Raw genomic sequence first — 25,317 nt, 5'->3', positions numbered from 1 at the left:
TTCAAGTCCTCCGCGACTTCTCTGTACCAGAGGCCAACAACCGACAAACCAACCCATGTGCAGGGCTCTGGCACACCCCAGTTATTCAGCTCAGTATTTTCCTTGAAACTAGCTGAAAAAGTTTTTAACTTTGCTTACAGTAGTACCTTAGTGATCCATTATTGCTATTCTGAGCAGAAAGATTTTGTCATGCTAATTCTGTCTCTATACCACGATGGTGGGTTGGGTTTAGTTGTGGGATTTTTGTAGATTCATAACTCATTGATACCCCCAAAATGTGCCATCACTGTCAGAACAGAAACCCTTCTGCAGCACAGAATAAATAGCCAGGTGCGTTATTTCCCAGTACTGAAGAACTCAATGGTATTTATATGCCTTATGAAGAAACCAGGGGAAAAAAAGCATACTACTATTTTTTGGCTTTTGAATCCATGTATGTGGAAACAAACAACCATGAGCATTTGCCACATGTCCACGTTACTTACGGTTGAGAGGCAGGCTGGCATTGGTCGTCCCTAGCTTGTTGGCAGCGACACATGTATAGTTGCCAAAATGCTCTTCTGTCACATTGGTAACAGTAAGAAGTGATCTTGTACTATAATTTTTAATAGTAATTCCTTGTTGACCATTGATCAGTCTAGAAAGCAAAAAGAAAATTTCTGTAACTCATATACCATAAGCAATAAATTTCTTTTCTTTTTACATAACTGGTAGCATAGTAAGCTGTTTGCAAACTGCCAGTGTAGTCTGTCGAGCCAAATTATCATAGCGGCAGATCGGAGAGGCCACGGGCAACACTGGAGCTGTGGGGTGTGGAGGGGAACAGTTTCTGCCTGTGTGTCCTACAGTTGAAAGAAAATAAAGACTAACACCCACGGCCCTGCCTGCCTGGACATAGGCTAGGATATAAACTCTCAGATCCAGAGCTTAGATTTTAAATTGGGCAAACCTAACTAAAAATTGAAATACCCTATTTGGGGCAGAAAAGTCTTATGGTAAGTCTTTCAGAGAGTGTTTTTTCAGACCCTGGAGATTGCTTGTGTCCTTACACACCTCCAGCTGATGGCAAATGAGGATTAGGTAGCCTGAAATGTGACTACATAATATTGTGACCACAGCTTATTTTACAGGTCTCTACAGTTATAAATTAGACTTGCAATTAGGAAAGCACTGCAGCCTGAGACAACAACCTGAACACAAACCAGGTTACGAAGCATAAGAAAAAGCCAAACAAGGGCTCTTTTGACCTGGCTCTGTTTCCCTGGCTTTGAGCATCCCACCCCACACTTCATAGGAGCTGTACAGGTCTTTTGATATTGCTTCCAGAGCCACATCAGAAGCACCACTGCTGCACTGGGGCAAAGAGAGATGACCAATTTAAATGTTGGTGTTGTAGGTAAACCATGTCTGATCAAACAAGGAGATGAGAAAGGTAACAACATTATTAAAATAGTAGTTGCAGTTAATTACTTATAATTCCTTATATTTCACATAAGGAGCATAGTTCCAGGTTAACTATATATATTGAAAGATATAATCATATATAGTGGGAATTAATGCAATCTTTATCATTCTGTCTAAAAATATTTCAAGTCTATCATTAATTGCACTTCTGCATATTGTGGATTGAATACTTCTCATTGTTACATTTGTGCCTCAGCTCCAATTTAATCACTATATGCTGCTGCACATACAGGGGTTTTCTATTCCCTGTGCAGTTTGTGTTGCTGTAAAGGACTCTGGTTTGCTCTGTGTAGCCCAGTGTCAGGGAGACGACATAGCACATCCCATGGACACATGTGGTTTTGCAAGAAACATAAAAAATGGGATTGAAAAGCCTGGTTTGGAGTGAAAGCTGCAGTTAGAAGATTCATCTCTTCTCCAGACTTGTGAAAGGCAGAAGGTTTTCCTTTCAACTTATGCACGTGCTTCTGCACATGAATGTTCTCCTAAAACTGCCAATGCCTGTCCCTCCTCTTTCTGCCTCCCTTGCAGAAAAACCCAAGAGCCTCCTCTGCTCCAAAATACACCCTGCTACAACACCGCCATGCCAGCATGCCATGGCTCGTAGCAGGTGACAGTGTTATCAGAGTGGCAGCAACTGATGCCGTGCACGTGGTGCTCGGGGAAGCAGAGCAGGCAGGCACTCAGCAGCGCACCAGAGTTAGTCTCTCCAGCACCAGGTCAGATTCTTTCCTTGGGATGCCCCTTCCCCAACAGGAAGGGTCCAAGCTGCAGCCATGGCCACCATCCCTTCCCACTGCCTTTTGGGGTTTGAACGCCCTCATCCCGTCTCCTGCCCCTCTCCCAGGGGACCTCAGGATACCAGAGCGACAGCTCTGCTTCTACCTACGGCTTATTCCTACCAGCCTTTTCCAAGCCACCTCCATCCTTTTGGCCCATAACTGCAGTTTGAACTACAGCACCTCTATTTTACAGCTGTAAGGTTTAACTCACTTTTTTGTCTGGAAAACTGTGGGGTGTTGGGATTTCTGCTGTCCCCATGCTCCATCAGAGATGACATTCGTATATAAAAAAAAAAAAATGAACTGCGTCTGCTTGATGTGATCTGCTGCCTTCCCCAGGCTGATGAAAGGATGAGCACTGTGGGTGCCAGCTCAGATCCCTTCCCCTCCTCCTCTTGCCCTCCATCCTCTCCCACTGCTCCTGCCTCCTGCCAGCACAGTTTGGACAGCATCACCTTCCCTCCACGTCCCTGCTAGGAAGTGGCTGACAATAAGGGGCCAGCACTGGAAATGGAGTAAATGGAATTGGATAGATATGCATATCAATAAGCCACATAATTAACGGACCGAGGAGTTGGCATTAGTTAGCATAAACTCAGCAGTTTTGAGGATTTCCATTTGCAGTTGTAAGAACCAGATGCTTTTACTTTTAAATTAATTATTCCCGTGTGCTGCTCTGCTTAGCTTATTGACTGAACACAGCGTTTACTACTTGTCTGGGTTTTACCAAGTTACTTCTCAGGCTGGAACGGCATTTTAAGTTGTGTGCAGCCACCCTACACATTTCTTCACCTTACCGATTTGTACCACTAGTTATAAAGGGAAGAGTGATCTCCTTTTTATTCCAGAGATTATGCCTACGCGTCCAAAGAAGATCATGCATCAGTGCCAGCCCCGAGGGGGAGCTACCTTCGGTTTCATATTTGAATACCTTCACATTATTATAATATTAAGCCATGATAATGAGTTTTGTTATTTCAAATGTAAGTCTTGTTTGCTTTGTCAAAGATAAGGGAATTAATATTTTTAGATAGGTGACTTCTGGGCTTCTTCCCTGTGGCCATTTAATGCCTGAGATCTAATTTCTGCGTAACCCTATAATGTAACATAATTAACAGTTGTGAATTTCAGAAACTGAGAGTCAGCACAGTGAAGCCATTCTCTTCTCTGCAGGGAATCCTTGTACAGTCTTAGAAACCACACACTTTTATAATTTTAAGATGCTTTTACTAACTTTTGCCTCAAATTTCCAGTCCCTTCCCAGCTCACCCCACCCTCCCCATCTCAGGGTACACTCAGCTCAGGGTCCATGCAGCCACCTGACAGCTCCCACGTGGAGTTCAAGGCACTGCTTTTGACAGATAAAGTGCTAAATGGTCTGAAACCTTCCTGTGAGACCTCTCCTCGCCTTTCCCCAGCTACAACAGGAGAGTGGAGGTGTTCATCCTGCCCGCTCCCTGCCCTGGAAAGCAACACAGCCTCCCGCGGGATGCAGCTCTCGGGCTTTGGGCTCCTCACCTTGCACTTGGCCAGGGAAGAATATTGCAAAGCACGCTTGTGTGCCAGCGCTTTTGGAAAGTTAACAAACAGCAACTCTTGTGAGCTTGGTGATTAGGCAGAATTAATCCTGCAAGCTCTCTGCCTCAAAGACCGGTAGTTTTAACTGGATGTAGTCTGCGCCTGCTTTTATGTTTAGTTTCAATGGCTATTGTATGATGAGATGATCCTTGCAGTCTGGAAACTGTGGGTTTGGATTTACATTAATCTATGTAACAACAATATAGTTTACAGACCCAAAAGGCTTGTTTAAGACACTGAACATACACTTGGGGTTTCAGATCTAATTCCCATTGTTTGTTTATTCAAAGATTCATCCAGATTCACAAAAAGAAAAAAAAGGTCCCAATCCAAGGCTAACTGATGAAAATGGGATTCTCTCTATTCTATTAGCAGAAAATATAGCAGGGTGTGTACTCCCAGTATATAAATTTAGTCTTGTAGTGTATCTGCAAATTATCTGCAGGATAATGTACATGCTACTCTGAACTACGCAGGAAAGCTGACTCTTCTCAGTTTTGCATTAAAAGAAAGACTGAGCTGTCCAAGGCTCAGTGTATCATCCAGAGTTAAAGGGCTTTCCATCATCCAGAGGTAAAGGGGACATACTGGAGAAAAACCCCAATGTGTATGTATTTTCGTCTTTCCTGCAAGTGGTGGAGGTTCAGAGATTCCCAGTACCTTTGTAGTCATATATTTCTAGCATATCTGTCAATAACAGTTTAAAAAAAAAAAGATGGACTATGAGATTGTCCTGGTTTTGGCTGGGATAGAGTTAATTTTCTTCCTAGCAGCAGGCATAGTGCTGTGTTTTGGATTTAGTAGGAGAAGAATGTTGATAACACGCTGATGTTTTTAGTTGTTGCAGTACTTAGCAAGGACTTTTCAGCTTCCCATGCTCTGCCAGGTGCACAAGAAACTGGGAGGGGGCACAGCCAGAAGAGTTGATCCAAACTGACCAAAGGGCTATTCCATACCATGTGACGTCATGCTCAGTATATAAACTGGGGGGGGGTGGCCAGGGAGCAGCGATCGCTGCTCGGGAACTGTCTGGGTATCGGTCGGCAGGTGGTGAGCAATTGCATTGTGCATCACTTGCTTTGTATATTATTATTATTATCATTATTATAGTGTTATTATTATAATTACTATTTTATTTTATTTCAATTATTAAACCCTTCTTATCTCAACCCAGGAGTGTTTTTCACTCTTACTCCTCCAATTCTCTCCCCCATCCCATCGGGATAGGGGGAGTGAGTGAGCGGCTGCGTGGTGCTTAGTTGCTGGCTGGGGCTAAACCATGACAGAGATTTAACATAATATTTGAGCAGTAAGACACAATAGGGCAGTACATTCCTTGCTGATTATAGCAAGCCTCAGGTGATACACGAACTCAAACAGAAAACAGAGGGCACAACTTCAGCATCCTGAAATGCTCTGCTTAGACTTTCTTCCTGCTGCCGTGGGACTGAATGCACTCACAAAGAAAGGAATTGACCAATGTTATAAATAGAAATGTGATTATCGCACTGGAAATGGCTAATTGAATCCAGAGCACTAAAACCTGCATTACAATACTTTCTACACAAAATATGTTTCTGCTGCAACTCCCCCTAAACATGTGTACAATATCATATGTATTGTTGGAAATAGGATGCAGATGAATTTAACCAACAGAAGAAAAACATTTACTGTTACATATGGTAAAGATCAATTATATTGTTTTAGAGAATGCTTTAGGATATGGTCAAAGTGCAATAGTTATGACTGCTCTGAAAACTCACGAAGGAAGATGAACAGCTAATGTTCCTAAAGGGGAGCAGCTGGCCAGTGAGAAATGAGCTGACAGATGGCTTTCGATGAAAAATGGTAATTACTATTTTCATGTCAACTCCCAGGTTTAATGGGATGTTGGAGCTGAGAAACCCAGCACTTGGAAACCAGGAAATTCCTGGTTTTTTTCAAGCTAGAAGGTGCATATGGACAGTCACTTAGAAGGAACAATATCCACTTGTCTTTGCACCAATATGTAAACTTAACAGAAACAAGCTCTTAGATAAGCTAAGAGCTGTAAAACAAAATTTCCTATTCAAAAAGAAAAATATCTACCTGTTTAATGAGCTGCTTTTTAAAATAAAGATGTCTCTGCAGAGATGCCTGTTATCATTACATAGCACTAATGACCTGGAAGTGAAGCTGACTCTAAACAAAACCAAAGCACACAATCAGTTTTCAGGGTTTGAGCAGAGAGCACTCCCTGACCCCTTCTTGGATGCTGTGAAGTGCAGCAGCTCTACTCGAGTTTGTGGGCTATAAACCTGTGGTCTACACCACTAATGGCACAACTGGGTGAAAATTCGTACATATTAAGGTTTGATTGAAAGTAGTCTTCATGAACCAACCTTCCTGCCCCCAAAAACCCTCAGTGGGAAACTTATGAAGATAAATTAAAAAAAAAAAAAAAAGATCCTTTTAGTAGACTTTTTCAGTGCCTTTCTGGTTATTATACCTAAAAGACTGTAATTACTAAAGCCTGTTTAAATGTTAGGCTCATTATTGGAATTACCGCTATTCCAGCCCAGCCACGGACAGCCTGATTACACCTCAGTTCTGAGCACAGAAGCTACGACCACAAGGAAACCAAGAAACTCCCCCAGAAGCCATGCAGAATGGCTGTTGGTAGCCGACACCTCCAAGCACCCACTGTTTAAAGCTCGGCATTAATTTCAGGACAACCTGCTGGATTTGTCATCACGGGGGACAAACCCAGCCCAGCAGTCTCCTCTCTCTTCCACCTGGGTTCCCGCAGGTGGGCAGCATCCCCAGCAGCACAAGGGGGTCGGCGAGTGCCAGCTACTTACTTCCTCTCTCCTTTGTACCACTCAAAGACTGGGGCAGGAACTCCTGCACCTTCGCACCGTATCAGTCCGTTCCCTCCAAGCATCACACCGCTGGATTTAAGTTCCTGAATTGTGGGGGCAACTGAAAAAAAAGAATTGTAAAATGGATATTTGCATCTGGATATGCAGATTGTTTAACGCCGCTTCTCTTCAGCACGCTTTACGTTACTCTCAGCCTGGCGCATGTTTTCCAGCTTGATTCATATTCAATCACGTTTTCTTCCAGCAGTGTAAAAATTATCCCACACAGCAGATTCTGATACAGATCTGTGTATCTGGTGTAAAAAACACAACTGAGACATGAAGAAGTATCAATCCCATAGTCAAAAAAGATGTTTTTCCAACTCAGTTACTCAAAATATAACTATTTATGAGTGTTAGTGTCATACAAGATGTATTTAAAACCTGTCAATCAGAAAAAAGCACATGAAGCCCCATCACTGGTGCTGGCTGAGAGGCTGTGGGGTCCTACTGGGCTCGGACAGGGGGAACCTCCACAGCTGGGGAGGGGTACAGCAACACCTGGGGTGCAGGGTCCAAAGCAAAGAGAACATGGCCAGCACCATTTATCTTCTGCATCATGTCTTCTGCAAATGCCCCATAAACTGCATAGGCTCAAATGGCCTTTGAGATTTGCACACTAAAAGAACAAACTTACCTTCACAATTATGAACCTACTGTAAATACCATATAACAGCATGACTTTTCCAGTATTACACTGGATATAGAGTTGTTTCAGTAAATATATTTTGTCTTTTTAAATAGTAAACATTGTAAATCGCAATAAACATTTTAAGCTTAGAACTACAGATACAAATAAAGATAAAAAGTCAGTTTTTCCAGTTGCCAGTGAAAGGCAACTGTAAGCTGAAAATAAAACACAACAAATTCCTCAGGAAAAAGATTATCAAAGGAAAGGCTGAACAACTGCCTTCTCCCTGGAATTTCTTTTACATTTTCTGTTTTTAAACAGTAATTTATGTGCATCATAAAAACACTATAAAAACCAAAACACAGAACTTATAAATAAAAATCTGTTCATTTTTTCCCGAGCAGTTTTCCAGATGTTGCTTTAAGGTGTTTATGCATATGTAAAATGCTGACTGCCTCTTGTCTGTTTCTCTCACCATCTTATCCATCACTCAGTGTGCCACGTTAAGAGAGCATAATCTTTTACGGCAACCAGGCACACTAAAGAAGCATCAGATATATGAAAGAGCAGAGTGACAGCCAGGTGCCCTGCATGGGCGGGTCAGCTTCATCGCACATCTCATCACACACCTGTCCTTCACCAACACCATCAATGGCTGCTGTTCCAGATGTGTAGGACATCACGCAGGAATCCAGCTGTCACAGCCCAGGGAAAGCAAACACACAGTCTTAGCACTTACCCAGAAGTCTTGGTGTTTAACAAAACCACATGAGGATGTTTCAGTTAGGATTAAAAAGAGAACTTGTTGTGTCTTGCCCATCATTCATATCCTACCCCACGTCAGGCAGACAGACAGACTACAATTTCCCACAGCTGGCAAACATACCCTCTGCCTTTGACTTTCTCTTCCCAATGACTACATCAAACCAATCCATAAATTCATTAACTTTCAACTGGTAACATTAAAATTTCAAGCGGATAATAAACATATAACCAATTTGCATGACTACTTTTCCATAATCTGCATAGGAAAAAACCCAGATATTTTTGTCACTCATAAAAATAACAGGGACATATAAAGCTTGCTCCTTCCTAATAAATGAAGCAGTTTGTGCAGACAAGACTTTTAAAAAATAACTGAGAAATATGTTGTTTTAAAAAATAACTGTGACACTGATCACATGAAGAGCTGTGAACTAGTTACATTTTGCCTCTGCTCTATTCAGAGCACTACAAAGCTCGTGGATCAGCTTGTGCTTCTGAAGCGTTCAAAAGAATGATATTAAAATCGTGCAAGATGGACCATACAAAAGCAAAACTTGTGCAAGGTAAACCATAGAAATGCACCACGTGGATAATGGAAGAAAATGAACACCTATGGCATGGGCACATGGTCAGCGGAGGTTGCTGAAAGCTGGACTATGACTAGGAGGAGGTCTACCTCTCACACATGGTTTCCACCCTCCCTGGGAGCGGGGACTGCCCGCCAGCATTTCTACTGCTTCCCTCAAGTTGCACGAAAGATGTGAATGCTACAACATAACCCCTAGGACATTTCTCCGCCATTAGTTCATGTGTGACCATGGCCAGGGAGCACCAGCTTGAGCAAGCAGGTCCTGGGACTGCAGGCTGCAGGGCACAGAGGCCAGACCCCTGGCATTCAGAGAAATACCAGCTTGCTTCCCCGTTTACTTATGCCTGTCTGATGTTGTGGTTCCAGATTGCTGGGGGGACCTGGTCCACCTGCTTGACCGAAGTGGGGCTAGCCCAACCCAGGTGGTCCAAATGGACCCCTCCATCCTGAGGTTTCAAATAGTTTTCAGGATCTCCAGGGAGATCCACAGCCTGCCTGGATGGCAACAGGCCAATACTTACTTATCTGCATGGTTGATGCAGTTTTAAACTGTTACTTATTTTGTCCCCGATGATATGAAGAGCAGGACTAAATTTTCCTTTGAAGAAAACTTTACACATTTAAAGACTTGTGCACTCAATCTCTTGGTCCTCATTTATCTGAACAAACTCAGCCTAAAAGTGACTCAGTTCTATCTCTCATTTCAGACATGATCTTTCCCAAACAATGTGCTTGTTTTTTGTGGTGCCTGCAAGTCCTCCAGTTCACCCACACTTTGCTTGAGTGAGTGTCCCTGACACAAGGTGCAGTACTACGAGGGACATGTTGCCAAGCAGAACAGGGAGGTTGCTCTGCATGGTCTGCACAAGACACTTTCCTACACGTGATGACATGCTACCATTGCTGACTTAACATGGCATTTCTTCCCCCATTGCCCCTTGGGATTTCTGTGGCATAAGCCCAATTGCCCATCGTGCATTTGTGCAAGTCCTCACCTGTGTGTAGATGCTACCCCAATGCTTCTCCTTTACTGATAACTTGTTATTTTTACCACTATTCTCCAGTGTGTTGAGACAACCTCCAGTCCTGCCTGGCCCATGGGGCAGTCCCCTAGCGATGCTGGGACACCTGCCCTAGGGAGGGATGGAGATTTGCTGCACCTGGAATAAACTGAACATGGCAGGCGTAAGTAGACATAATCTATTTTTGGGGACACCAGAGAAAAATTCTGGGAGAGGAACTGGGATAATGCACTGCATCCATACATTGGGCAAGCTTTCACGAACTGAAAGCTGAGTTTAAGCTGTTGACGTCTCATGTTATTTCCATCACCACTGAAAGACGCTAGAGATATTTTCAGTGGCCGTGGGCTTTGTCTTTCAGTTGCTGAAAGACTGTGGGTTTTGCCCTGTGCAAGAGAAGAGCTGTAACCACCCCACGGGTTCCACAGGGTCTGCAAGCCCTTAAATAGCAGGAAACAGTACTTCATCCAGCCCTTTCTCCACATAATCATGCAGTGGCTCCTTGGAAAGCTTTGTAGTAAGAGGCGCAAACATTTTTCTGCATTATACAAAGAAAGTGGAAACATATGGGGTTTTTTTCTAATTCAGAGTGGGTAGGATTATCAAAAAACTGAGTTTGAAATTAATGTACCACACTGTGTGCACACTACATGGACAGTATTTAATTCTCATGAGTTAAGCAGAAAGAGCAAATAAAAGACTGCAAAGGCCTGGGTCATGTAGAAAATTTTTTCCAAAAAGTACCACCTTCATGCTTCTCAGTGTGGCCTGCCCACCTTTTGCTTGGTGTTTTGTGATTTTTTGGGGGAATTTTTTTTTTGTTGTTGTTGTTTGGTTGTTTGTTTTTTAAATAAATGCAGAACATCACCGTTAATAAATTTTAAAATTAAATGATCCATAAAAATGTACAGCTTGCCAATGCTTTTTCAGGCAGAAGCCCCAGGCACCATGCTCCTGGTGCAGCTGGAAAGGGGATGCCGGCTGGATCCCAGCTACAAATCACAGTTCCAGGCTTTGCTGTCTGGTGAGGCTGAATTTTGTTTGAAAAATACTGAAAAACTTCTGAAAAGGAAGTTTTCTTAGATCTACCTTTCAGAAGGATTTCAGCTTCTGTTTGTTTAGAATAAAAATAAAAATCAATATTCTCTCCTCTAGGAAATCCCTGGTTAATACTGCTATGAAAACACAAACCAAAGATAGCTTAGAGTCACCATTGTCTTAGATTTTTCATTGTCAGGTTATTTTCTTGGTTTTAGTATAAAGAGAAACTATGTGGTGCAGGCACATTTCTGGTGCACTGATTAGTAATGTGCTGAGCCAAAAATCCATCAGACCCTACTGCTCCCATTGGTGTCGAAGACCGAGTAACTCCATATGAAATTATACACTTAAATACTTGCTGCTGTGTGTTGCCAAAATTTGTTTTGGAAAGGAAAGAGACAAGCACATGGGAAAAGATTCTCGGGCCTCCACCGTTTCATATATTTTTAAAAATGTTTTTCCATGTAGTCAGCAAAGACTCATTTTTGAGAAAACATTCATGATTTGATCTTATTGCTGTCAGTCACACTGCAGTTGTCTGTGTTCTTATGCTGCTAGGGCTGCATGTGTTTTCTCCTATGTAAAAGATTTTGAAGTTATAACAATCAGAAGGAATATCAGAAGGATCTAAATGCATATAATTTAAAAAGAGGAAAGCTCATATATTATGTTAACAAGTGCTCGCAGGATTCAATTAAATTCTGCCATCGCAGTTACCCAATATACATAATTTTTTTTGTGAACAATCTCCCTGACACCAGAGTTGCCCAGAACAGCAGGGATGTGCAGGATCAGCCAAACCACCTAGGAGAAGAGAGGGATGGAAGCTGACAACACCCTGCCTCCAGCTGGGGCTGGCGGGCAGGTGTTTGGGAGAGGTTATAATAAACATACAGAAAATAACATGATTTTTCCTCCCAGGTATCACTGCAAGAATTTAGAAAACTCCTGAAACATGAGGCGATGGTTCTCCCACTCTGTTCCTCTGCCCTGCGACAGGTCTCCACATTTCACAGCACTGATTACCCCTCTGCCTGATCACCTCCACCTCATTAGATCCTTCTGCAGCTCTTTACAGCTTGCTTTATTTCCTTTTGTATTGCCAATAAACTTGCCAGCCCTCTGTTGACACCCTTTTATAGGGTGTTATGAACAGCAGGGGGGGGCTTCCAGCGCACTCCCTGCCCCGTGCAGGGACCAGGGGGATCTGACCCTCTTAAATTACTAAGGGGGATGATTGAAATCCTGCTCAATGGCAAGAGCAATTAGATGCCTTCCAAAACCCCTGTCAGGCTTCCTGCAAGGCGGTTACGACCACTACCAGCCATACCAGCATCGCTGCCCACAAATGCGGCAGGTAATCCCACACACCGCCCACCGCCCCGGCAGTGGGTGGCTGCTGTTGGGTTTTCACAGCTGCTTAGTGAATTGATAGCAAGGATAAATATTGGCCATCTAGGAAAATATTTTCATTCAGGAGTTTAACAATGATGACTTAAACTATTACAGAAAATTGTTTAGTATCATTAACAATGCAATCCTGCTCTATTCAGCTGATCGATCAAACATGTGCTAGCAAAAGTCCCGAGTCGGGGATAGCAGGTAAGGAATAAGTACAGATGGACACAAGCTTAAAGATGTGATGAAAGATTGAAGAGGTAAAAAGAAACAGCAGCTTCAATAAACAAATTTAAAATAAACTAGTTACAGCTGGAAAAATAGTGGAAAAGTAAGAGAAATTTTGGTTAAAGATTCAGCGTAAAAGAATCCAAGGCTGGAGGGAGGCACGGGGTAGGCAAGGCTCCAGCAAACCTTCCTTCAAACTTTGCAGCCTCCACAGCTGAAGGCTTTACCAGGTTTTCCCCTCCACAAGTTATGTGGGAAGAGACTCCGCTTGCGTTGCAGAGACACAGATGTGCTTCTGAGTGTGTGCGGAGCACTTCATTATAAATAATAATAAACACACAAGTGAGCAACAAGATAACAACTTGTCTCAAAGATATAGAGCATCAGTAGACAGTGAAGCCCTTTACCTGGAAAAGCCTACAGGAGGAAGGAAGGGGGTGGCAGCCACAGAGAGCTCCCAAGGGGGAGAGAGAATATAATAGAAAAGTTAGTGGTCTGACAGAAGATACTGCCGTAAAATGTTAACAGTGATATTAACAAGAAAACCTTGTGTAACACTAATAATTTTAAATGTATTTGTCATTTTTATATCTCCTAAATAATTGTTATATAAAACAACAAAGCAAAAAAAATTATTATATATATCTGTCAGCAGTACTGGGCTTTTTTGACTCATATTTGTAGGTTTACTCTCCCTACGGTGGATCCTTGTTCAGTCCTCTCCCACAGTTCATCCCTGTGGAGCAGAGCACTTAAAATAAATGCGTCGTTTCTGACTTGAAACTAAATTACTGGAACTTACTTAATATCATTTTCTCAAATACGTGTAAGTGCTTTGCTGGGAAAGGTTTTTTCGAGTGGGTGCTCGGAGACTCGGCTTAACTGGGGTTTTACTAACACCCTTTCGCGTTTGTCCTTACATGAAAAGGCTCAGGAGATAAGGCTGTTCTTGACCCAGAATACATATTTATTATCCCCACAGAATGCATATTTATGTATCTCCACCAGAAGGATTTGACATGAGAAGCATATGAGTGAGGAGGACGAGACCCGACATGACCCGGGAGGCGATGCATGATGCCACAGCTGCTCGCTGAGGGTTTGGCATCACTTCATGGGAGTCACGCAAGTTTTACCCAGCAAAGCACAATATGCCTCTACACCACCTAGCACCATCATGAGTTCAGGTTATATCACTTATTGCTAAAACAGTGTAGGAAAAGTACAACTGCCTATTTTCCTTCTTATTTAGGAGTAACAGAAAAAAAGCACGATGCAGGACAGGAGCACAACATAGCATCAGCATGAACACTGATGTGATGGTTGAACTATTGCTGTCCCATAACCAAATACAATGTGAGTTCATTAGGCAATTCACTCAGTTCAGTATGTGAGCCTCAGGGGGACCTGTTAGAGATTTCAGGATAGATGAGCACCACATCAAGTGCGTACGCACACTCCGATGTGTGCACATCCCCTTTAATTTTAGTGAAACAATTGAAGTTTCAATAAATACCCCTATTAAAGTCTCATGTGATGATGCTGAGTACTCACTGCACTCCATCTCTCTCCCAGCGTGTTAATGAGAAAGACGTGAAAACTGTCATCTTCGTCTCCCACTCCTGTGCTAAAAAAGCTCTATAATTATTTTTTGTTCAGTTTCTGCTCATCTGATATCACCAACACGTTCGCATGAGTCAGGCGTTTGTGCTGGGAAACCAAATTTTGCAACTTATGTTCCACCCAGAAACGATGCAAAGTACTGCTGAATCTGGTTTCCCACCTAAATATTTTCATTTTGTTTTTAAATGTCTAAAGGAGCAGTTAAAACAATGCATGCAATACACTGGCATTCAGGCAGGCACAGAAAGCATGCAAAAAAACCTCCAGCTAGAACAGGTTTCATCTTTTAACATTTTAATGAGCTTCGGGACTTTTATGCATATTAGTTATGTTGCCCTAATTACTCATTATAATTCTAATGTGCATTTTATATTTAATTACAATGCTTATAAAGATTTGGTATGGACAGTAAATTATTATAACTAGCATGTGCATAATGATTATGAGCTGAATTTATTAACTTTTACACTAGCATTCAGGGCTGGCAACTTCCAATTTCACCTTTGTGATTAACCATATTGTCTGATTAAACTAACATTTTTGTGGCATTAATTGTAAATGTCAAAAAAGTCTTTTGCTTTCCCAGTTTTCATCAGATTTTAATTTGGCATCCTAACATAGTCTTTTATTAGTGAAATTGCTCTCCAGTGTGTTAAGATAAAGACTTTCAGGTAAGAGAACAGGTTTTCTGATATCTGTTTTCTGCCTCAGAAAAACAGATATGAGCAATATTCAAATATATTCATTTTTATATATATACACACATATAATACCAATAAAGTAACAAATCTTTACAAGTGAAACAGTATTACCTGTACTTTATATAATTAAGATGGTCTTCCAATAGTCTAGTTTATTTAATTTTTCTAACTTATTCAGAGCAGCAACCCTACCTGTTCCCAAATTAATGGAGTGTTTAATAAATGTCTCTTCATATCAGAAACTTCTCCAGAGTGTGGCAACATTTGAGAGACATGCCTTTAACAATTACTGGGCTAAACAACTAATAAGCTTATTTTTTCCCTCTCTTCTTGAGGACTTATCAAAAAACACTGAATTCAGTGGGATCTTGATGTGCACATATACATAAATTTTATATGCAAACATACAAGGTATCAGTAAGAATTCAGTTCAACTCCTGCATTTCTAAATGTAACCCAATGTCTCTTATGCTTTTCCCTCTCTTATTCAGGTTTTAACTTTACAAATCAGTATACGTTAATACTGATTACCTGGCACCAGCTGTCAGAAAATGAGCGGATTCTCAAGCATTCCCTGTGCGTAATTTGGCATGTCACAGGGTGCATCAGAATTTCCCGAAACATGCATCTCCCTCAGATACACCTAATGGATTGCATTATAACAGACCATCAAAATCACTGGCTGCTGTGCAATTTATGGTTTTGAATATAAAACCTCCCAGTGTTAAGTTGAGAGGAAAGCTTAAAATCCGCAAGTAATTGTTATGTAGGAGAAAAAAAAGTCAGCAACACAAAATAATACTTAATAAATAATAGGCCAGCAGACAGGGATTCTTAACAATGTGTTTTACAAGTATTTGAGGGGCAAGAAAGAAGAGGAAGAAACTTAACAAAACCTCCCAAAACTAGCAAAGCAAAGACCTCTAGGGAGCTACATAAGAAAATGTAAGTTAGCGCGCAGGTGGAAGGACTGCTTTGTTTTTCTGTCCATCAGATTTTATCTTACTGCTTCATCTATTTAATCCTTCTGTTTTCAAACAAAGCATTTTTCTAATCATACTCCCTTTAAGGTAGCTTTGTACATGTATTTTTATCCCCTGATAAAGGAGTTGCTCTAACGAACACAAACCCCTTTTCTTGAGCAGCTTACGCTTCAGGTGACAGCATCAGAGGGGTGGGCAGCTCCAGGCACACTCTAGCATCTGCTCCACGTCTCTGGGTTAGGTAAACTTGGTTCCCCGAGGATACTACACAGACAAGCAATTTTGTGTGAGCATTGACGGTGTTACAACAGACCCCCTTCAGCTGCAGACCTGGATGGAAACAGCCCCTGCACTCTCAGTGGGGCACTGGCCCAGGTGGGGGGATGCTCCCCTGCTCTTTTTGGCCCCTGCTGCCCAGCCCAGCTGGTATGACTCTCCATCTTTTTACAAATAGCTACGTCCCATTTGATAAAACAAGTCCTGCCACCATATAGTAATTTACAGTATGAATAAAAACCTCAGGTCCGTGCGCTTCCACAGTTGGGGACCTCATAACATAAATCAGAGCAGCTGGGGGAGGACAGCCGGGTCAGGAGCATCTCATATCTGCATTTGTCCAACAGCATCACACTTGCGCTTTCCGCAGGCGTAATTGAAACCACGATGAACAAACATGAAACAAATCCTGCATTTGCATACAAGACTTGTTGGTAATTTAGAAGGAACAGATGCACAAAACATAAATAGGGATATAAACGTTCAGTGTTTGGTGGTGTTTGATATGGTGGAGTTGGTTTTAATCTTTCATTGGCCAGTGCAGCTTGATTCAAATTTAACTGAAGTCAAAGTCTATATATTGACTTCAGTGGGCTTTGAATGAGGCCCAGAAAGATCTGCAATGAAAGAGAATTTCACAGTTTCCAAAACAAAAAAAGTAAAAAATCCCCACAACTTGAATGAGCACTAGTATAACAAAGACAGCTCTTGTAATGTAATCCCTCTTTTTATATGTTATTGCTCTTACTGCTGTAATTTGAGGGAAAAGTTGTCATCGATACTTTCTCATCAGCAAAGAATGGCTGAGCATCTGTAATTACCTGAGCTGAAAGAACAAGCTTCTATGTTTCATGGCATAACATATGGTATTGACAGGACCCAGCAGAACCGCTGATGGTCTTTTTTGAAATATATGAAGGGGATCTATTGGAAAAGGGTTTAAAACTTTCAGTGTGGCATGTAGGGAGATTGAGAGGAACAACTTCTGAGTCCGGACACTGCAGCCACTGTAGAGAGGGGGAAAGTGTGTTTGCTGGGGTGTAGGTGACACCCAGGCACTGCGGCACCAATGGGCAGTGGCTGCTGGGAAGGGCATGTGGGTCTGTAACGGGGTGCAGGTCTCCTGCCAGAGCAGAGGTGGCAGAACCTGAGCAAAGTATTGCAGAGCCTCAGCAACGTATAACAGAGCACGACATCCCTAATGAATCATTTGCAAGTGCTGGCTGAGAGACTTCAAGTTGAAGGCCATCTCTCTGAAATTCAAGAGAGCATCTCCCCCAGGAGAAAGCATCTTGGGAACGGCTGGGGTTGGCTTTTCCCATGTGGAATGCACACTGATCTGATTTTCATTCCCCTTTTGCATTCACTCTATTAAGTTACATTTCTCTCTGTGTTGAGAGGGACTACATGGCCCCATGCAGCCAGCGAGGAAAGCACAGCAATGGGGAGCTTTGTGCTGAAATGCAGGGCAGCGTCTCCTCAACTAACAACGGTGAGGCTTAAGTAGTGGGAAAGATAAAGATATTTTACTCCATGCAAGCTTGCTGTTAAATATTACAGTGCTCCATGTACAGGAGCAAATGTACATCTCTGGGTAATGCTGGAGGATCAGAGCTAGCTTGGGAAAGGGACTTTTCCATATGGGACAGGAGCACCAACATGGCAGGACATGAGGGGAAGAAGGGTGACATACTGTCGTGTCTGTTTGCCCAGGGGAGCTGGGCATCCTACCTGAGCCGGGCTCACCAGCTGCCCCGCCAGGCATTCACTTCAGCAAACCTCCCTCCCTCGGCAGTTCCTATTGGAAAAGCTTCCACACAATTAATGTGCCCTCACACTCTGCTGCGGTTCCTTTATCTCAGCAATTTATTCAAACGCGTGTGTGGAGGTGAAAGGGGAAAAATGAGTATCAGCATCCCGGAGTGGTACTAAGGAACGAGGAGGAGGAGGAGAGGAGAAGCTTTCATACAACTGATGCCAATTCAGAAGGAAGAGTTGGCTGGGAGCCTGGGTGAGAACAAACATGAGCGCTTTTACTTTGCTATTTCTCTCCCTCTAAGGAAGATAAAAGCAATGGACTTCAACAAATTCCAGGAATTACTAAGTAGATCTTTTGGCAGTAAAGCTGAGGAAAAAGTGAATTAAAGCAAGCTGGTAGTTTTCCAAGGAAAGAAAGTTTGGAATAAAAATGCAAAATATCTTAGAGTAGGTCAGAAATGCAGCAAGAGACCTGCTCCAGTCCCACTGAAGCACATCCAGAAAGCCAAAACACAAAAGCAGATCAGGCAGGCATGAGACACCAAGGGCAATGAGAAACCGTGCCATACGTACATTATCAGTATTAAAGAAAAAAGTTACCCTGTTGCTCAGTACTACCCCTGTGTGGTGCCCAGACCACCAAAACACTCGTAGTGGTGCATTTCTGTACTACCACCCTTGCAGCTTGACCCTACCTGAAAATACAACATGATCACTAACCAAAACCCTGAACGCTGGACCCATAACAAACCCTGGGGACCCACATCCCTTTGGCCTGGCAAAGAGCCTTTTGATGACAATTTTCTAAATAATTTTGCATCCTTACTATGGACATTTTTTATCATCCTTTTTTCTCACACTTGCACCTGTAAGTGCCAGATGTCAAAAGCTTATGAATGTCAACACACGACATCTTCTGCCTTCCCCAACGATAAATGGGAATTAGTGATACAACATGATTTGTTGTTGATGAATCCAGGGTAGCTGTTACTCTCCTCAGGTTATCTCCTAGGTATGAAGACATCTTGTTACAGTTCCAGCATGTGTCTGGGGATTGGACACATAGCAGGTGACTGCCAATTCCCTCTGAACAACAGGCACCCGGGGCTTCAGTCTTCAGGACCTTGCCCAGCCTTTCTATGGTCTCAGAAATAACAATTTAATCATTGTTTGCTTTATGTAGACCTTTGATGAAATGTATTATCCGCATCTGATGACTTGAGACAACAATTAGCTTATAGAAGACTGTTCTCTATCTACTGTAGGTTAAGCTTTGTTTGTCTGCTCTTGGTATACAGTGCTGGTGGCTCGCAGGTGACCAACCTTCCCTTCTTCTGAGACAGTGGAGCAGAAAAGCAGGAGGAGGTTTCTGACAACACGCAGTGCTGGGAAGAGAGGCCAGGACCTCCCAGAGATGCTCAACAGGTGCATTATGTAGTGCAAACCACCTGTGTATGGGCCACTAGTGTGGTCTCAGCTGAAGTACCAAAAGTTCAGAAAAGCAGAAGGAATTGGGATTAGCAGAACTGGAAAAGACAATTTAGTAGGGATACATTGCATCACAAAAGATGCAAGACTGAAGAAAAAAGGAATTAACCCTTCCCTATCTCCTTTACGGGCCAAGCAAGCAATAATCAACCAAAATTGAAGCAAGGGAGATTTAGGTCTGGTAAGCTATTGCTGGAACAGATTGCTTAAGGAGACTGTCAGGGTGCTCTTTCTCTTTTTTTTTATTTTAAAAGAAAAAGTTGACAATTCAAATACTAGCATCTGCATCTGGACAGCAGCATCAGCCTGACTCCTCAGTTGCTCCTCTTGGTTGAATTTTTGTGGTTTCCAGGATCCTGGGATTATTAAGCATCAGAACAGTTCCTATAATGGCAAATTCCTTTACCCATTTCTGTAGATACTAGTGTTATATTTAAGGTTATATGCCATTTTTCAACACAATGGGAAAAAAAGAAATCATACTCTTCTCAGCTTACAAGTAATGAAATCCTCAGGTTCACACCTAACTACAAAAATAAGGTAAGTACTGAAACTGGATTTGGAATTCAAAAAAATAATTCAAAAGACAGAAGTAGAACTTTTTTTGCAGAAAACTTATCACGTACACCTTGGATCTGATTTGATATATTCTACATACATAACAAAGTAGCTAGGTGTACTCACCAAAATGATATTTCTAAGGACAGAACTCATTACTACTGTATAATAAATGGAAGCATAAGTCAGAGTTAGCACTGAACAGATTGTTTGGGGTTGCAAAGACAGCAGCTGTCACAGCTTGACAGCTTTCTTGTTAGTGAATCAGCTTTACTGACAGTCTTTTTGATTGAAAACCACTGTTCGTTGACAGTGTGTTATAGCTGATATACATACGTATCTCATGAAGAATGAGAAAGAGCCATAAAAGGTCTAGAAGCTATTGCTCTATATTAAAAAGAAGTGAAGTTTACATAAAGGGTTTTTTGGTTTCTCCCCCCTCCCCAGTAATCTGCCACAGATGTAAGTTGATAGAAACAGGACAATCTATACTGATATCTGACAAACAAACATGTATGCAGAGTCAAGTCCAAAGTGTTTTTTTCTAACAGAAAGCAATAAAGCCACATAAATACTAGTTGCTTTCAAATGCTCTCAGGAAAAGTTTATGTAACTGGCCAAGTTTGGCCACAAATGGCCAAGTATAGCATAGGCTTCCTCGAGCATCTTGGTTAACAGAGCCACCTGCTCTGCAGTACCCTGGACTCTTCACTAAACACATGTGATCTGCATACTTATGGCACCAAAAATTAGCTGGCTGTAGTAAAGGAGGTATTGTATTGAAAGAAATGCATCTCAGGGTCTTTGTCTCTCTCTCCCCCCGCATCTGTATTTATTTTCAGATTGTTCATATAAAGTAACTTCTTCCGCCTCAGTTTTGTAGTATTTCAACAGATAAAAGCCAATGAACTGGGTACAATGGATGTCACCTTTTATTTTGAGATCATTGCTTAAAACAAAGCACATTTGATGCTGTGCTGAAGAATACCAAAGACAAAAAATGAGAGCCATTTATGAACACCAGAAACATCAAGGCCTTTGCAGTTTGTCCCTGATGCACATTTATATTCTTGTTACAACTGCTCATTTCCAAAGAATGTCACATATTTCTCAAGAGACAGTAGATTGCAAGTCAACACTTGGATGCGGACCTGACTTTACATGAGAAGTCTGGAATACCGGGATTTCCCCACTTAAACATTTAATTGCTGCATTGAAAGATAATTCCTGTTTTGCTCTTTTTCTTGCGATTCTCTTTTGCCATTAATAATAGCAGGTGCAGAAGCAGTGAGCATCTGAATTTTGAAACATTTGATATTAAACAGAATTTTGTTCAAAATACACTGGAGATAGTGCATTTTGAAGTGAATTTTTCTGAATTTGCAAACTGAATTCTTTCAGTCTAGAAATGAGTATTGTGATCTTTGAGCACGGTGTGTGACAGGTATCAAAGCAACTAAAGCAATATGGTCCGTAATGTTACTAGTCTTTGGGAAGCAGCACTGAGTGCAGCCATGCCTGCAAGGCATCAGAGCTTTCATTGCAAGAGCTTGTGTTTGCTCTACAACTCTAAGGTCCAAAAAAGGTCACATCAGCTTCAAAATAGTTTTATTTGAGAAGAGGTAGAAAATATGAAGAGAACTAGCTTTATGAATTATAATGCCTGAAGAATGATGTTGGCAATTTTTCCTTTCTTTTGTGTCAACAGTACTGCTTTGTTTTAAACTATAAAAGCAGAAATATTACTTCTCAAAGCTCCCCTAGCTCAGATCTAGTGCCTACACCACACACTTGCTAATACCAGCCAAATTGCAGAAGTTATTAAAACCTAATTTAGCAATCTCACCAGGGGACAAACAAGTTGTAACAATATCATTACAGTCTTATCCGGGACTGGATGTCTTGTTGAAATGCTGAGTGTAGTCAGGGTAGGAGCCAACAGGGACCATCTCTGTGTGGCATCACAGCCGTACCCATACACTCACAAGTTATGCTAAACAGATTTCTTTTGCAGAACCATTTCAAAGCAGCAATGACTGCTGCTGGAAAAAAATAATAATAATAATAAAAAAAAAAAATCAGGGAATGGAGAGTTTTGCAAGACTGACACACTGTTCAGACTTGTCTTTTCATGACCCCTATTGGTGTCACCAGCTGCACTCAAAACCCCTTTACACCGTCACCTCAAAGGCACTGCGCTTGCAAGAGAGAGGGAAGACTAATTCTTAGACCAACAGCAACAAGGAAGACTACAATTACTAGGAGAAATATTGCTTTACAACACGTTGAGTATTATAAGAAATATTTTAAGTAATTGTTTTTGCTGAAGAGCAATCTGGGCAAGTGAACTCTCCTGGAAGCTGAAGAGCTCTCCATTAATTTTGGCTCTAGTTTGGAGTCTAACACAGCCTGCTGTATACTTCAAATTGCTTCTTGAAATGCATAAGCTCTTTAGAGATGAGTCATCTTCTATTAAGACTTCAATTTTCCTGAACTGTATTTTAGCTGGTGTTTAAAGTGGGATCACCTGGAGGCTGAAGAGCTAACACTGGTTCAGAGCTGGGAGAAAGCATTCACTCCAGGCAGGATTGACTTCCCAGGAGTGCTTTTCCTCAGTCACTACAAACACTTCCTGGCTTTGCATCCCATCAAGTGTGAGGGGGTTAATATCCCACCTGTGGATGTGAAATTTTAGCATCTCCAAAGATGACAGTGAGCTGCATGCTGACCTTCCAGGGAGCCAGCACTGCACCCTGGGAAGCCAGCCCCATCAGGAGGAGAACACTCCTGGTCCTGCTGATGTCAGGAGAAAGAGCTGTGAGAAAGGCAGCTTCACCAGAGGTGGATGCACAGAGGTGTCCAGAATCTTACTGTAACCTTATTTGGACTTTAAAACGACAGCACAAGTGGAAAAGTACACAGAAGTTATCAAAGAAAAAATCATTAAATTTTTTTTGCCCACTAATTCATGAGCTGGTCCCCACACTTTCACCAACAATGGCTTGAAGCCTTTACATTGTGCTTTTGCAACAACCATCAACAACATCTTGTTGACAATATTTTTCACCAATATTAGGAAAGGTTGTGATGGATGCTCTATTTTATTTGTTACAGCACAGTCTCCCAGAGATGCATAAACATAATGAACAACATTTACTGGTATACCATAAATGTACAATATGTGGACCTGTAACTACTGGCAGAGTGTAAATATGTGCAAATTAGTACAGTTATTTTTATTTCAATGGCTTGTTTTCCTAGGGACAAGGAAGAGAGATTACTTTCAAATGGGTAATCATGGCAGTCCTCAGAATTAACTACTGCAGAAATGACAAATAATCAGCACACATAGGCTTCCAAAACAATAAAATCCAGATTTGAATAATAGAAACAATCTTTTAATAGCTAGGTCAGACACACTGCTTCTCAAGAAAACAGTGCTTGAAAAGGGATTTGTTTGCACATGTTTTAATAGCTCTCTAACTTCTCAATGTGTTTCACAGATTGGTGTTGGAGATAACTCTTCACATAGTGAAGGGAGAATGTGACATGTTTTTCGGTGTCTTAAACTCTTAATTTGCCTTTGCGTCTGAAAGCTGAGCCATTATGGCAGCAATACTGGTGTAACGCTGGAGCAGCATCTCCTTTTCCACAGAAGGAGCCAAGCTGCATCCTTGTTCTGCGGCTCCATATGCCACTGGTCAACATGAGATCTTTATGGAGAGAAGAGGTAGCTCACTTGACAGGCTGTTGTCCTAACACATCTGCACTGCACCACTGGCAAACACAGGATGCCACCCCCCACTCCCCCCAAAATAGCCCAAAAATCACTTGGGTGAAAAAAAAAAATAAAATCACTTGGCAGAGTTAGGCAGAGATTTTCTTTAAGACGATGAAAGAAGTACTCTTTATCTGTTGGAGGGATATCTTGAGTACTAATACTCTAACTTCTTCAAATGTAAGACCTCATTTCATGTTGCCAAAGCCCTTGATTATGGGCTGTGGCAGCAGAATGCCATCTACATGAAGAAGCATTATAATCAATTTTGTCACACTTCAATATGAGCAACGTTTTTCAGAAATACGCAATAACTGCATAGCGGTTTGCAGAACCTAATAGTAAACTATTACACCGCAGAAAGAAATCAATGTTAATTTAGGAGCCAATTGCACTTGAGTCAGAAGCTTGAGCTATATTGTTTTAATATGACTTCTGAAATGTTAATAAAAATACCCGAAGGACATAAAATGACAAACTTTACTTTCATAAGAGGTTTCTTTCCCCACCAGTGAGGAGAAAGATATTTTCTTCAAATCAACTATATTCTTCCCCCCCACCCCCCACCAGTTGAGATAGTTTTAAATGTATGACCAGTTTTTATTGAATTGGTGTAAGTTGCATTTCATTAAGTGTTACTATGAGATAGGACATCATACGACTCATAGAAGGGATCTCAGTGATGAGAACAGCTTGCAAATTAAATAAATAAGAATGTAGTCCTAATGTTGACCAAAAATAACAAAAAACCCCAAAAGTAAGAAAACCCCAACTCTGACTACATTGCGCAAGATCAAAACCTCCATTTTACAGAATAGCAGAAAATTCTTCAAACATCTTTACCTTATGCAAAAGAGCCCTGTTCTTATTTGTACTAGTTTCATCTGAAATATTTTGCTAGCAGCTCATCGTCTGGATGGCTGGACCCGAGGACAAGCTCTCCTATTATTGACTTAAACCACGATCAAAGTTTTCACCTCACTGTAGGAAAGACATCCTCTCCATTGTTCCTCTGAAGGTCTTCCTGTGTCTTTTTAATTGAAATAGTAGCTCAGATGTAAAAGTTATAACTACTGAACTAGAACATCTGTACCATTTGGAATTAGGTTAATATTTAACAATAACAGGAAAAACAAGTCAAGAGATGGTCTTGATGGGCTAATACATGAACCTCCACACCCTCATCACTCCTGACCTGCCTGCGTTGCAGACTGCCAACGCATCCTTTGAGAAGTTAGCCCATGGTCCCCCAACACCACATTGCAGAGCAGTACTATTCTCACCATTCAAAGCATTAGCACAACACTAACTTTGATCTTTTGCAACAGCTTCTCAGGTGAAAAAAGTTAAGGGAGGACACAATCCATTCCTTGGGTCTGTGGCCGGTAGGACAAAATGGAAGGGGACCAGTTGATGCAGCTTTCTTCCCAAAGAAACCAGAAAATTTATGGAAAACAAGGCAGCCTGAAGTCAGGCTTTGAACACAGCTTATTCATGGCCAGGGTTATCTCTTACTCTTGCAGACTCCGATCCACCATGTGAGTCCATGGAGTCCAGCATTACCCTTGCATGCATGTCTGAGACCAAGAAGTCTTGCACGGAGCGAGGAGTCACGTTCTGGAAAGCTCACGCTGCAATAAGCCCCACTGATCCATTAACAGAATCAAACAAGAACCAGTAGTCAGATTTCCAGGGGTCCCCAGTGTGACTTAGAAGCCAAAATCCCATTTTTGAAAGGTAACCTGAGAATTTAG

At 41.7% G+C, this 25,317-nt stretch overlaps 1 protein-coding gene across 1 annotated transcript in view; it reads right to left on the bottom strand.

The window, feature by feature from the left end:
- Positions 1–25,317, bottom strand: part of NEGR1 (neuronal growth regulator 1) — a 301,725-nt gene that overhangs the window by 56,004 nt on the left and 220,404 nt on the right. The window contains exons 5-6 of the mRNA XM_075710468.1: positions 6,665–6,785; positions 486–637 (exon numbers count right to left, since the gene is read on the bottom strand). Of these exons, the coding sequence (XP_075566583.1) occupies positions 486–637; positions 6,665–6,785 (273 nt within the window). The remainder of the gene's footprint in view (positions 1–485; positions 638–6,664; positions 6,786–25,317) is intronic.

The sequence above is a fragment of the Pelecanus crispus genome, chromosome 5, assembly GCF_030463565.1.
Source record: "Pelecanus crispus isolate bPelCri1 chromosome 5, bPelCri1.pri, whole genome shotgun sequence".
NCBI classification, from domain to species: Eukaryota; Metazoa; Chordata; class Aves; order Pelecaniformes; family Pelecanidae; genus Pelecanus; species Pelecanus crispus.
This window is presented reverse-complemented; position numbering and strand designations above follow the sequence as displayed.